The sequence below is a fragment of the Triturus cristatus genome, chromosome 8 (genome assembly GCF_964204655.1).
Source record: "Triturus cristatus chromosome 8, aTriCri1.1, whole genome shotgun sequence".
In the NCBI taxonomy this organism is placed as follows: domain Eukaryota; kingdom Metazoa; phylum Chordata; class Amphibia; order Caudata; family Salamandridae; genus Triturus; species Triturus cristatus.
In genome coordinates this window covers 923329646-923345202 of record NC_140591.1, presented here as the reverse complement: position 1 = coordinate 923345202, position 15557 = coordinate 923329646, and the positions used below count along the sequence as shown (strand labels likewise).

General features: G+C 43.4%; 1 protein-coding gene across 5 annotated transcripts in view; it reads left to right on the top strand.

Moving 5' to 3' along the window:
* Positions 1-15557, top strand: part of RIOX2 (ribosomal oxygenase 2) — a 766429-nt gene that overhangs the window by 697513 nt on the left and 53359 nt on the right. For all 5 annotated transcript variants that reach the window (XM_085622446.1, XM_085622442.1, XM_085622444.1 and 2 more), the window contains one exon: positions 11833-11940. In XM_085622446.1, coding sequence (XP_085478572.1) covers positions 11833-11940 — 108 coding nt within the window. The remainder of the gene's footprint in view (positions 1-11832; positions 11941-15557) is intronic.

Below are 15557 nucleotides of genomic sequence, written 5' to 3'. Positions count from 1 at the left end.
GTGGCTGACGATCCAAGCTACATCTCTTTCACCTGGAAGCACCCGACATTGAAGGGCTCCTTCTCTTGAGCCCCCTGGTCACTGTGCCGTGACCCAGACTCTGTCCCCTCTGCTTTCAGGCTCTTCTCTACAAGATCTACATTTTCATTCTTCACGACAACGCTTTTGGCTAGCAGCAGTTCTTCACGTTTTGCCATTGAAAATCAGCCCGCGACCCGACATCGAAAACGACCTATGCACCCGGCTTCCCTGGGGCAGGTAACAGTGGTACCTCGGTACTTTCGTGGGTGTGGGCCCTTCAAAAGCTTAACTCTAAAGTATTGAACTTGAACTCCTGCTAGAAGTGTTTTTAAACTTGTAAATTTCAACCGCGACATTCTCCATAGGCTTTAATAGAGATCCCGACAGTAGCTTTAGCCACTGTACGCGTCTCCCGTGGGTCCCCTTCCTCACTACCTTGGGTGGTTTCACAAGGGGCCAGCAACCCTAAATGCCCTAGGCATTGTCTGTAGAATTGTCGTGGTTCTTGTACCACTTTTTTGATATATGGTTTGGTCCCCCCCCTGGGGCCCTGTGATTCCTGTGCTATTTATTGTGTTTATAAATGCTTGTTTGAATTGTATCTTCACGTCTAGCCTCATAAAGAGACTAGTGGGGTTATTCCTAGAATAAATACATATATTTTATATATATACCTGTGTGGACTACTCTTTCATTTGGTTATTCAAGAGGTTATCTATGGTAACACAATAGCTTAACACTCCTTCAAGACTTAGCCTGAAGGCTGCTCTGCACAGCTACCACTAGGATAGCTTTCTTTAAAGGTTGTCTTTTAACCTATCACCTTAAGAGTCGAATTGGACTGGTGCACGGTGTCCCCTATAACTAGTGACCAGCATATGCCAGGCCAACTTCTCACACTCTGTTAACAAGCCATGTATTTATGAAAGGCACAATGAGAGGGAATCTTAGTGGCATGTAGTTTTAGTTAGTCATTCTATTGCTAATCCTAGTTCTTTACATTGGCTTCACAAGAAGTGAATTTTAAAGGGGCACTCATTGAACCACAAATGGAGCTGGTGGGGCCACCTACACACAAATATATATGTGTGTGTGTACATATATATATTTGCTTAAAATGTATGTGTATATATATGATAGGATATATCTAACTTACAGAATGGCGCTAGTCACTTTGTAGTTATAATTTGGGTTGTCAGAGATAGGTATTCTTTTGATTTTTGGCCCTTAATTGCTTTGCAGCCGTTAGACAAATCTCCATGAAACTTTCCTAAACAATTCTGTGCTGTACATTGGTGATTGATGGAAAGTTTTGCAGAGATTTGTTAAGGAGGTTCCAAAGTTAAAAAGGGGGTTCCAAAACATATTTTGACCTTCATGCATTTTACATAGACGTGTTGCTGCGGAACATAGCACAAAAACGGCAGTCTTGATTTACACAAACATTGACAGGAATAAAGAAAATAGTATGCAGATGATCTTTTTTCATGGGGCAACCAAATTGGGTAAGTGGGTTGGTACATTATAAGGCAAATAAACTGAGTGATATCTGTTGTTTCATATGTAGCAAAATGCTACTAATTGTAGCAAGGAAGCCCAAAAAAATAAACTAGTCTGCATATGTGTCAGGAACCCAAGATTACAGATAGGTTTAATTGCGCATCGAAGACTCAAAGTTTGTACACCCCGAGCAATGGAAGGTACATGGGTGGAGCTGACTCGGAAATGGCGCCAGAAAAGGCCACCAGAACCGAGTAGCTGTTAGCGTTCTAGCGTTTGGCAGAGAACGCGCTGGAATCCTAGGTGAGGGTCGCGCTGCCTAGGAACTGCGCACTTCACCAAGAATTCTAGAGAGTCAGGTGCGCATTCCAGTGCGCGCTGACTAAAAGTGTTTCAGTTCTCGCTCGAAGGCTTTTCAGAACCTACCCTGAAGGGCTTTCGGAAGTCAGTAGATACAAGTTCGAAATCCGAGTTCCATGAAGTAAAGTGACTTTTGAGGAGAACAGCTAATCTTAGTTTGTGAAGATTTCGCACCGAGTTGTCAGGGAGAGGAAGCAGCGTCAACAGGAGCATCTGAAGGAAGAACAAGAAAAATGAAGCTAAGTTAACGAGTGTATATTTGTCACGTCAGAGAACTGAAGTAAATTACCGAAAGCTATAGAGTCATAGAACTTACTGTGAGGGAAGTGGCTTACTGTAATTCTTCACAGAGGTAACGAGTAGTAACGACAAGTCCTAAAAAAAATCGAAGAGAGATTTGCAATATAGATTAGAACTCTTGAGCAACTACAAATAATAGAATAAGATAAAACCATACTTACCACAGAAATAAGTCGTCGAACAATAGCTAAGTACAGAGAGTGAAATACCACCACGAAAAGAGAAGAAAGCATTATACACACAGATGAATAATTACCAATAGGAAAAGACCTCAAACTCAGTAAGTAGTATACCAAATTAAAATAGATAACATCTAGTTTAAAAGAAAGCAGAAGCTCTTAACAGATAAATGTAACTATATTACAGGTGTGCAAAAAGAAAAAGAAGCTGTGAATTAAGGCAGATACCAAGGAAGATAAGACATAAGAGAGTAAAAAGAAAAATAGGAAAGTAAGTGTGAAGCTCAGAGAGAAAGATTTATATGAGGCAGATAAACCTTGGGTTATAGCTTTTTCTTTTTTAATTGCAGACGAAGAATATAGTTAAGGAAATAAAAGCACACACAGAAAAGAAATAGAAGAGAAGCAGAGTTCTGAAATCGGCATGGTAAGGAAATAAGGCAATAGGGGTTTAAGAGATAAGAGAGGTTAAGGACTAAAAGTTTATGATAACAATAACTCTTGTCTACAGGTTATCTCTTCAGCAAAAGAAGACTGTTCTGCGGCTTCCTTCAGGAGTCCGTCCAGCAGTCTCTTCTCTATTTTGTTATTTTATGCACTTTCCCCCTTCCCCCTAGATAGCCACTCTAGAGACTTGTCACACTAAGCTCTGGATTGCTGTCGGGTGGATTTGGGAACTAGCATCTCTGTTCCTGTGTAAGTTTGAGTACCGTAATTAGAGTCTGACAATATGGAAAGTTTCAGATTTACTACATGAACAACGGAAAGACACATTTATGGCCACATGCTAATGAAAAGCAATAAGCAAATGCATAACAAATAAAATACATCTTAATCAACATAAGCTTTCTCTGCATTCTATTTGGCTCACAAAAGAAAACTGTGCCCAACAAGCCAAACCATATTCCTTATGCACTCCTGTGTAACAAAATGGAAAACTGAAGAAGCGGTGATCTATACAAACTGCTATATGGAGGACATGATCATTTTCCACTAGGAAAAATATTAATTTAAATGTTTATAAAATGAATGATGGCTTTTGTTCACTTTATGCTACATATGTTGCACAATACTACTAAACATAGCAAGGAAGCCCAGAAAGTAAACTAGATTGTATATGTAAAGTTTCAGAATTTCTACATGAATAACTAAAAGACACATTTATGGTCACGTGATTATGCAAGAATCAAATACATAACAAAGACCATAGATAAAAAGAAAAATCCCATTAAATCTGATTGCCACTGTAGTTATAGTTAGTATTCCCAGGGATAGGAATTCCTCAGATTTTGCCTAATAATTTGCCACCTGTATGATGAATCACCACAAAACTTTCCAGACCTATAGCATTTTCTACATTTTGTGATGATGTAATTTTTTGGGGTGAATCGTTAAGGGGTGCAAAGAAAAAAGGGGGCGGGGGGGTGCCAAAACTCATTTTTCCATCAATGCATTTTCCGTAGACTACAGTATTTGACACAGCCCGAAAACAGCTGAACGGATTTAAATGAAATTTGCTAGGAATATACATAAGGCTCCCAGTTTTCCATTTAAATAGATTTTTACATAATAATACAGACGGAAAACTATTTTTCCTTTGTCTGTATTTAGAAATTATGAACAGGAAAATACTGACAAACTGTGCGCCACAGGCTCACTCCTTCCCTGGGTTACTTCGACACGCCCCTCTTACTAATCTACACCACTATGGCCTGTTTAGGAGAACTACTAAGGTAGAAGCACAAGGCAGCAGGTGGTAGTAGTTGTTGTTGCATGTTAAGGGGGTGGGGATACTGTAAGAGGTGCGAGTACTTGACGTTTAAAGCAGCACTGTGTTCATTCTAGAATGCCTAATAGCTGAGCACGAGGTGTTAATATGTGCATTAGCAGGCCGGATCACTGATAGAAATGTAGGCATCATCTGACGGGGCCTGCTGGGGTCAGCGCTAATAAGGTAGCCTGTGAATACCAATCAGTGGCGGCAAGGCAGAGGCCTCTTAGCAGGTAGTGGTGAGCTTGGCTGCAAGTGGCAGGCATTGAGGAATTAAAAAATTAACAAACCGCCAGTGTACAAACATTATGGAGACCCCGTATAAAGAAAACATGAAATTCTTTTTTTTAAACTGTTTGCACAGAAGCAGCTGGCCTTCCACATGTAATTAGCCCGCTCCGGACAGAGGTGTGGATCGTAGTTTCTTTCCTCCTTAGGTCGAGCGTAAGCGTACTACCTCTTGTATACTTTAGTATACTTCTCTGTAGGCTTAAAGCCATCCCCCGGCTTTTCATTTGTTTGTTTTAGTTTCCTTTAAAAATCCTTGCTTGCTAGTGGTCAGTCCAACCTTTTGGTCCTTACTTTTCTCTTTGTTCCTCCCAGGCAGCAGGGACTAATTACAGTAGCATTACGCTTGGCTGTGTTTATCTGTTCGTGGGGTGACTATTTTATTACCTTTTTTTCTGCCCTGTCTGTGTTACACTGTGTGTGCTTGAGGCCCGTAGCTGCTTGCATTTTATTGCGGCATTCGTCTCTCCCACCTCCTCCCAAGCCAAAAAAGACCAGCCATTGTGCTCCGATCAGAGCTGCTGAAACGGGGGTGTTCTGCTAATCATTTAGGCTGTGCTGTCTCTAAAGAATGTGCTTTCACGGATTAAGCGCTGCCGGATATTTTCGTTCCCCTGTAAGCAGCATCCCCTAGAGCAGAGTTCTTCAATCTGTGGGGCGCAACACCATCTCGGGGGGGGGGGGGGGGGGCACGCACTCCACCCTAAAATCTCACCTTCATTGTTGTCCACTCCTACGTCACAGGTATGTTTGCGTCCTGCATTTCTACTTTATTTTCAAATGGGGCTTTTCCATTGGAGCACAGCATCCAATGAGCACATAGGTATGTCACCACTGACGCTCCACCAATGAGGGGGGACAGCATTGTCCAGGGCAGGAAGTGCTGCGAAATTTGTCGGCATAAAGCTCCTGAATACTACTACCTTTTGGTAGTGTGGCGATTTTTCACTCCTGTCATTTGCCTTGTGCTTGCTACCTATTCTTCTTTGGTTGCTGTCGAGGTTATCCTGTGTTTTACAGCCTCACTGGGAAGGATTTCTCCTCGGAACATTTTACATCGTCAACAGGTATGTGAAAAGGGCTTTTTTACTAGTATATTGCCCTGTTATTTACAGCCTTCGAGCACATATTCAGTGAAACCCTGTTCTCGAAGTCCGGGGGGGGGTGAAGTGGAGTGGAGTGGGAGGGAGGGGAAACCGATGGGGCACGACGTGCATACTTTTATAATTTAATGATCATTTTTGTCTCCTTTCTATGAAAAGTGGTGCAAGTTCAGATAACATTAAACTGCAGAATGCTGCAATCTAGTGTTTTCCTGAATAATGACCGACTCATACCTTTATCATGCTCCTATGCAGGCAGAGTTTTAATAATTGTGCATTCTAGGAATGAGGCAGATATTATTTGCGACTTAGGCTATTTGAATTTTACCGATGTTCTGTCAATTAAATTACAGAAACAGCAAAACTATTGTTTAAAAAAGGACACCACTGCAGCAGTGTGAATAACGCTGGTGCAAAAAGCGCCATTGTTGTTTGCAATAGCAAGAACTTCTCACATGCGAAGCAACACAACTCCCACCTGCACCAGTGACTGTGAAGACTTTGAAAGTGTTGAAAATGGCATGGTGGAAATTTGAAAGTGTTTCAAATGACTTACCCAGAGACATGGAAGGCTCAAAAGCTACGGCCTGCGGGCAACAAGAACTTATGTCTCGCAGAGTTTGAATTTTAGTGGAAGAGTTGCAAGCCTCAGAAAATACAGAGTGAGGTCTGTGACAGTGAGAATACTGGACTCTGCATTCTTTGCACCTCTGGATTCATGATCTAAGCATGTTCTGGTCTGAGATTAAAAAGTGTCATACAGTGAGCTTGCAAACTGATGTAATGCATGTTCAGCCACCAAGGTGTGACAACCCCCCACAACACCCAGATGACACGCTTATTCTGTTAGAAGAGGATCAGTGACCTATCAGTGTTGGAAACCTCAAGTATGGAGGAAAATGGAAACTTGTGGAATCCGAGCAAAACAGGAGTGCATTCGTATCCAAGTAACATATTGAATGCACCTGCTCAGGGCATAAGTCCTAAAAAAGAAGTGCCTAACCCAGTTAGGCAGTATGCAAGTGACATCACGGCGCATGGCATCACAGGAATTGGCATCTTAGAAAGTGGCATCACAAGCCACGACTTTACAGGAAGTGGCATCACAAGAAGTGACATCAGATCTAAAGCCCTCACATATATGTTTAGCAGGTCTATCATGTGTACGTTTGAGCGCATTGCGAGGATAATAGCACCGTTAGCTATGGAAGATATGTGCCTTCTACACCGTGCAATCTCCCAGTTTTATGTAACACATCCTGTACATTCATTTACAAACTTATATAATGTATTGTACATGTAATATGCGCATGTTGATGTAAAGCATTCTGACATCCTGCATTGGTATGAGTAGGGCGATACAGGAAAAAATAGTGGTACTTAAATTATTTCAATGCCTCCTCAGGTGTAGTAAGCTCTATATAAATGTAACTTGCTGTGTGTAAATACTGGGAAAGACCTGACATTCTTACAGTGCATGCATATCTCCTAAACAGGGACTGAACAAAGTGAAAAGCTGCCTTTCTTAAGTATGTGTGAAGTGCTAACCTTTGTTTCCCCTCCGCTTCATTTGCATCTAGATGTGAGGCTCCTGACTATTTTTTTAATGTATTTTAATACTGAGTTATTAATCACTTACACAAAGCAACTTTCCAAATAATAGAGCGCCACGTTGCACAGGTTTTGAATAATTCTGGAAACCTTTATCATTTGTCAAAAACAATTGTGCAATCGGCAGGGCACGACTCACGGAAAACAACAAGCAAAGGGCAGGCCAGTGGAGGTAGGCGAATTGTTTGTCCTTTGCATAATCATTCATTGTTTTACAACAGCTGCTCACTGCCCCATGTTGTGCACACGCAGCGCACTCGCGGACATGTTTGTGAACATTATCAGCTGTTTGCTCAGTGACTCCTTTTAGGGCAGAGGAGTCCGCCAGGGGTGCATTATGGCGCCCCTACTTTTTACTCTCTACATTAATGCACTAGATAAAACCCTGGACAAGGCCAGCTTGGATATCCTTTGTGTGGGGAACAAGACTGTCCCAGTCCTTTTATACGCGGACGATGCCGTGTTGCTATCAAGAACTGCTATAGGGCTTCAGAGACTTCTGGATGCATTTGGGGCCCATATGAAATCCTTGGAGCTGGTGGTGAATATGTCTAAATCACATGTTACGATAATGGGCCAAAGACACAGAACAGCTAGAACTTTCTTTTGCAATGGTGCTGAGGTGTCCAAAGTGTCCTCTTTTACATATTTGGGGGTCCTGCTTGACGACAGATGCTCTTGGTTCCCCCAATTTAAAGCAAATAAAAATGCAGTAGTCAGATCGACATCAGCCTTATTGGGGTTTTCAAAGCGGCTGGGAGCTAGGCCTTTTGAAGCAATTCTCGCTATTTATCGATCTAAATGTTTGGCTATTGCTACATGTGGTTCTGCTATTTGGGGCTACAAACAATTGATAGGGGTGCAGTTGGCTGAAAATAATTTTTTACGCACCCTTTTGTCTGTGCCCCAATCAACCCCAACTTTTTCTATCCATCAGGAATTGGGGCTGCGGTATGTGACTGACTCGCTAAGATTGGCTCCCTTAGTTTGTTGGATTAAAACATGGCTCAACCCTGTGCTGACTTTGAACCACCAGATTTTACGGGACTGTGTTGCCCTGGATAAAGCCAGTAGCATCCCGTGGCTGTCTTATGTAAAGTGCAAGTTTTATAAGTTAGGGCGTCCTGAAATCTATACTGCTCCAGCAGGGATTAAAAAAGAATATATAAAATGGGTAAAAACACATTTTTTAAATTTAGAAAAATTCAGATGGGGGGGGCTCAACCTACAAAAGTATGAAGACCTCTGCCCTAGAGGCATATCAGGCTGGCAGCTTAATCTCAGCAGCCCTGTGTCACCGCCTCCCCGGTTTTGCATCCCGCCCAGCTCTTGTCCTCTTGCCTGGAGAGGCTCTGCCTGGCTCATGGGAGGGCTGAGCTCCCACTCAAGCTGCCACAGCCGTCAGTTTAACTGGCTGCTGTTTGATTCTCGCTTTTTGTCTGGTTAATCCCATTTTGTGCATGTAACCCACTATCACTGGAAGTTTCTTCCATTGGGTTGCTATAGGCTGTGCTGTACCTGAATAGTGTGTTTGTCCCTCTCACTTCCTCCCAAGCCGGAAAAGACCAGCTGTAATGCTCCTATCGGAGCTGGTGCGACTTCAGGAAGCAAAGTCTAGGGTTGGAGGATGGGGCGGAGACAGCCTTTAGATGCCATGACCGCTTTTTTAAAGTAGATATCATAAAGGCATTGGGCAATATTTTAACACTCAGAATTAATTGTCATTTATATAAACTATTTGCCATAACATATTTTATTCCCCTCTTTTTGACCTAGAAGACTTTTCTTCGCCTTCATGGCATATGTTAAATGTCAATAAATGTCAGTAAATCTCATCCAGACTGGGAAAAGAAGAAAGAAGTCCACAGAGCAATGGTAGCAACAGTAACAGTAACAGGACAGGCAAACAATGACGGCGACCACTTGCCTCCTCCCCCTGGTCTTGCTGTAGCCACCACCTTCACCCATACGAGTCAAAGGGCTGTTGCAGAGAGACAATAGCGATCTCAAAACGAGAAATTCAGGCTAGTGGCACCCAACTCAGCTGCTTGTTAAGCTTCTTGTGAGAAGCAATAATGGGCTGAAGTCCTGCCTCCACAACTTGAAGAGAGTTGCTCAGCTAAAAGAACCGGGACCGTGGGATCTTCAATGGTCACCAAACCCTATCAATAGAAACAAGGGGACAGAAAGAGAGAGCCAAGAAAACCAGAATTGTGCCACCAATCTGTCAATATAGCATTCGCAGGATAACAGCCAGACAAAGCCCCTCCCCATTACTCCTATAGCCGCCTATAATCTCTACTGCCACCGGTGTGACCGTCCTGATGTACATCTGTGCCTCCCCTCCTTCACGAGTGGGCCAGGCGCAGTGATGGTACCAAGGCAGCTGCTAAGACGTGCGGTGGTACCACAAACGATGTAGTTTTACCAGTACTACGGCAATTGAGTGATCAAATAATCGGGTGGGGCCAGCAGTGAGCCTTTGTGACCCAGTCCAGGGTTTTTAGGGCTGCAAGATCTTAATTTTTTTCCCCTTGGGCTCCGAGCTACTCTCACCGCTGTTGCGTTGTGGCCTCTGATGCGGCACGAGAACTGCGTCGAGGAAGGAGGCACCCCACAGTCACGAACGAGGCTGGGAGTCGTGCTTTGGTTTATCACACTCATGGCAGCACAATAAGTGCATCAGTCCACAAGGTACACTTAACCGACAGGCCATAGGTACCCCAATACCATATACTAGGGACTTATAAGTCAGTTGACTTATGTCAATTGTGTCTAAACCAATTACACATACAGTTTTTAAGGGTCAGAGCACTGGCACTGAGGCCTGTTTGGCGGTCCAAGTGCACTTTCAATGTTGAAAAACAAGCAGCATCAGCCGTCAAGTTTGAAGGTGACCACGTATATTTTTTATTAGTGTAAACCTGCCTCATTTAAATGGCAGCATTTTTCTTTTTTTGTACTTTTATTCTTTTAATTTATCTTGCATACACTTTTTGAGTTTGTGTGCATGTTTTATTGTGGCTGGGTGAATGGTGAATGCAAGAATAAGTTGGTGAATGCAAGATTGTAAGGATGAGTAACATGTAACATGAGATAATGAGCGCCTACACTCAGTAACTGAAGCTGTTGGTATTACCAACTACATCACTGTTTACAGAATCTTTATATCAGCTCTTCATTTTGCTCTCTTCAAGCAAGAGTGTCATCACGGTCAAGTTACATCTAGACAAATGCAACCATAGATTTTCATAATAAAAGATTAACAGTAGATTGCAAAACATTTTTTCGTGGAATTTACTTATTTGCACCTGTTATTAGCTGTCTTTGAGCACACACCAATTGTTACTAGAGAAAAAGGCTTCAAAATGCCACATTATTGCTGAACTCTCCACGTTTTCTAGAGGTTAGCAGTAACAGCACTTCATGTTCTAACGCCTTTTGCCTGAATCATTCATTCAGAAATTAAAGGTTGGTGGTATTGTTGAGGAAGACCCTTATCTGTAGCGCACCCCAAATTGTGGAATTTCATGCACCTGTATATTGAGTAAATTGAACACTAGTACTCATTTTACATGAAGTGAACACAACATTCCCCTTAAAATGCAAGATGTGTACCCCATCGCTCAATATCTAATTCATTAACAGTGTAATACAGCCACCGGACCCAGCTTATCCTTGAAGGCTTTTGATGTGAAATCCTCCCAGAGGTAGAGGACACGTGCAACAGAATATTGCACACATATCATGCATGCAAGTGAAAGGGGCCTATAGTTTACCCTCCTAAACGACGTGTATGTGAGGCGGGCTTGACTTGAGAAAGAAACACACTGTCACAACCGTCAATTTAACCAGGGTAAATATAATTTCCCCTGGGCTTTCATTTGACTTTAGCCTTTCTGTTAGTGTTTGCTTGTCCTTCGGTGAGTGTCTGAGAGGATAGTGTCTGCCTGTATTGTTGTAGGGTGGTATAAACCTTGCATCTGTTGGCCACAGATGTCCAATTCCAGCCGTAGTGCTGACCTAATAGTGGCATTGCTACACTGTAACCCCTGCTGCCATTATAGAAACCTCCTCATACACAGTAGTGCTGACCCTACCATATTGTGGCAATCTTTGGCATAACTGATGTCCATCCAGCAAAAGCATCTGTTATCCTTGGCACAATGGTGTGTATCACAGAGAGAAATACGGATTATCGTATTGTGGGCATTTTTGGCATATTATGAAGATCTGTATCATTATGCTGGCTATCTCTGGCATGATGATGGGCATCCCAGGTATCCTGGTGGGAATTCCTGGCTTATTTGCATACTGTGATCATACTTGGGTTTTTATGGGCATCCTGAGCATAGTAGTTGTCATCCCAGTCATGATGGTAGCTCATAATGATGTTAATAGATTTGTTCTTGGCATAATGTTGGCATCCAATGGATTACAACAACCACACTTGTCATTTGATGGCCTTCCTTGACATCTGGTCTGTAGCGTTGTTGAGCATTCCTTTGATGAAATTATGATACATGTACATGCGAGCCAGCATTGGTGGACATTAGTACATTATAGTATTTGATGACAATGGCAAGCTAATATTTGATACCGTGTGAGGAATTATTGAATTACATATTATTGTTATGCTAATGTTCTTTATGTAACAAAAATAATTCGATATGTATCAGTAAATTTGTCATCTTTTCAGGATGAACATCAAGGCATGAAGGTTTTGGTCTGTCACTCTTTGAAGAACAGCAGAGAAATGCACATGATGGGAGATGATGATGACGGTGGTGAAATAGCAAGGTCAAAGGTAATTGTTTTTTAAATTGTTATATATATATATATATACATACACATATATATTTTACCATGCTTTGTATTTTAACCAAAGCATCTTTAATAGATTTTAAGAACATGATGTAGCTATTAAGCAATGATGATGCATTTACAATATCATGGAATACTAGCTCTGGTCAATAAAGTGAGTGGCCAGAGAAAACAAAGGACCAACAATGAGTTTTCAGTTTGTAAGTGGACGTACAGTAAACTGAAAAAGCAATAGAGTTTGAGAAAATACATTTCTTGAAGAGAGCGAGTAACAGGGAGGGAACACCAAGATATTGACCACGGGTGATGCCTAGGATGTGAAGTATAGTGCATAGATGAGCATATAGAAGGCCATCTCTGGAGTGAGATCAGGCCATGAATATGTTTCAAACTATGCAAACGTGTATACATAAATGACATAGTAAATATGCAGTGTAATTTGAAGGTATATGGTAATCACATGGATGGTATGCAGGTAAGCATAAGAAGGGAACTAAAAGAGGTATTAAAAACCAGTCCTAGTTGATAGGAGCTGCATGCCTTTAAGTGAGAGAAAAGAAGCAAATGTCGAGGTGAGAGAATTATGATGAAACAGACTTCAATGCTATGAACATTTGGGAAAGGATACATTTTGGAGATGTCCTTAATGCGGAATTTGTGGTGGGTGATATGGATGAAACTCAGTAAAGAAATAAAGATGTGTTCAAAATGTTGCCAGTTTTGCATGCAGGAAGGGATGGGGTGTTGGCAGATAGAATAAAGAGGCTAGCCTCTGGTGGAGACAAACAAACAGCTGAATGGTAAGAAGAAGCAGAATATCTGTTTGAAGGGTGAGGCTCTTGTAAAGCAAATGGTTATTAGAAATATAAGAGCAACAGTTATGTATGGAATTGGAGAAGGCGGAGAAGGAAATAGATGTATAAAACCAGCAAGATTTGTTATGCATTTGGAAAAATAAAAGCAGTAATGAAAGAACAGACCAGCTGGTAGAATGAAAAGGAAAGCAGGCAACCCCACTGGCATGATAGTACCAGAGATAACAGGGGAGAAGCTATTCAGAAGGATGGGACTTCTACGTGTTGAATGCCACTAAGTGGGATACGAAATATAATGGAGTAATTCAAGAGATTTACAGTTGTATAGTAGTAAAAACGCCAAGCCCTTGGTAACGAAGGGACAGTTTGACTCCACAGCCTATCCTTCTGGCATGGCGTACCCCATGGTACAAGGGGCTCAACCCAGGAAGAGCATTCTGGAAAATTCTAACAGATCCTCCAGGAGATCCTGGCCTCTAAAAATACTGTTAAGTCAACAATTGATGCGGTGGAGCTGGATGTCGGCCTTCTACAAGCTGATCGTAGGAAACTAGTGGCCAGATTGGCGAATATTGAGTCCACTCACAGCTCTACATCCAAGTGTCAAAGAGCTCTGAACTCAGCTGGCTGTATTAAAGAATGAGGTCTGGACCTTGAAGATGAGAACTGAGGACATGGAAAAGCATTCCACATGAAACAATGTTAGACTCCTTGGTAACTGGCATTAGGTCGTAACGTGGAATTGGTTCGAAAAAATAGCTACTAGACACAGTACTGGCTGGGATAACCCTGCATATCTGATAGAGACTTCTAGCCCTAGATGCCTTACCTTTGAATTATCCCCAGGCGTCAGAATGGATGCAGAATTTTTCATAAGCAGTACCCATGCCCACTGGTAGGTGGCGTTGTTCGGCTTTCTATGGCATCATTCGCTCCAGAAGTGTTGTGTATGGTACCAATATAGGTGCCTCCCTAGCACATTGATGTCAGTACTTTTCTTTCTGTGCCAGTCAATATAGATCCGCAGAAGAGTTACCCCCAGTAATTTTTCGACTGACCTTATTTCAATCTTTTGTCAAAGATTTTTTTGACATTGTCTCCTGAAGTGGCAGGGATGTTCGTGAGGAAGGCTAGTGTCAAGCCCTGTGGCCCATGTCATCGGCAAATGTTGTTGACTGACCCACTCCTCGTCTGCCTCTGGTGACTCGATCGTGACCCAGACACTAAAATGTGCCTCGATTGCTGCGCCATGCACCCCAAGGCTTTGAGGGAGTAGTCTTGCAAGCTCTTCGCCACTCGACGTGCGACACCGCAATGGTCTCATTTCCAGTCAAGAGAAGAGAAGCTCTTGTGGAGCAACTCCAAACGCTCATCGTCTCACTTGAAGTAATCCGGACATTCTGGTAAGTCCCACGAGCACAAAAAGACCAAGAAGTCGAGGAGGTCTTCAACTTTGCCCCCTCTGTCAAAGTTATCCAACAAGACAAGGGAATGTTGGCATTCTTAGCTGGGCACCACGGTTGAGCCTGCACCAAGGCAGTCTCTGCACCTCTCTAAGTTTCCTGGAGCTGGAGCGACCCCCACCCAACTCCGTCGTTTTATGAGTCCATGCTCCTCATATTTGAATGACCTATCCCTGCTAGTGCACCCTCAGGCCCCACAGGTTCGGGAGTGGCCCCTACTGGTCTTCCACTGGCTGGTTCGCCCTCGGCACCAGTGGAGCTCCTAGGTTCCATGGATGGATCCAGACCGGCACCTGTCGAGCCACCTCGACCATTCCCAGCACCGGTCCCATTGCCCCCAGTGCCCACCCACAGCACCATTCCCATCCCCAACTCCGACATAAAGCTGAATGGACGTCGTCCAACAAGGAGTCCCTTGCTAACGTGAGGCATTCCTTCCAGGCTGGAGCTGTTCCCTATTTCGATGGGCTAGGACTTGGGGATGAATGAGAGAGGCCAGATGACCCTGATGAATACCAACCCCTAGATGTCAACAAGCACACTTGAGTGAGGATCTGGTGGTCGACAGTGGACTGGACACCTCTCCGGACAGTGGCTTGGTCACTCATCCTACCGTGGCTGTGGGGGAGGGAGCCTCATTCGCTATGGTGGTGAGATGGGTGGCTGAGGACTTGGACCTTCAGCTGTCCTCTGTGGCTGTCAAGACAAATATCTTGATGGAGGTGCATCAGCAGAGAGTGACCCCATCCAAACCACTTCTCCCATTTAGTGGAGACCTCCTGGATGTCCTACTTGGGGCCTGGTCCAAGCCCTGTACAGGGGCTCCTGTGAATAGGGCAATTGCCCGCCACGATCGCCCTGCCCCAGTGGACCCCAGTATCCTCTCCAAGCACCCTCCTTTGGAGAGCTTGGTGGTTCAAGCCTCCATTTCAAAGTAAATCCTAGCACATTCCCTACCACACCACCAGAAATGGAATCCAAGTGGCTGGATACCTTGGGGAAGAAGATCTTTTTTTCCATCAGCCTGGCACTGCGGTCAGTGCCTTTTGTGCTGATGCTCCCATTCAATCTGGGACTTGGTTGCACAGGTGCTGCCTATGGTTCCAGGGGTGGCTTGGCTATGGCTTATGAGAGAGTTGCAGTTAAGTTCACCATACAAGTGGACTGAATATGACCGACTTGCTAAGCAGAGCAGTTTCATTATCGGTGGCCCGTATGCACCACTCCTGGTTGAAAACCACGGACTTTTCGGGGCTATCCAAGCCTGCTTATGGACATGCCCTTCGATGTCACCCATCTCTTTGGAGAGAAGGCGGACTTAA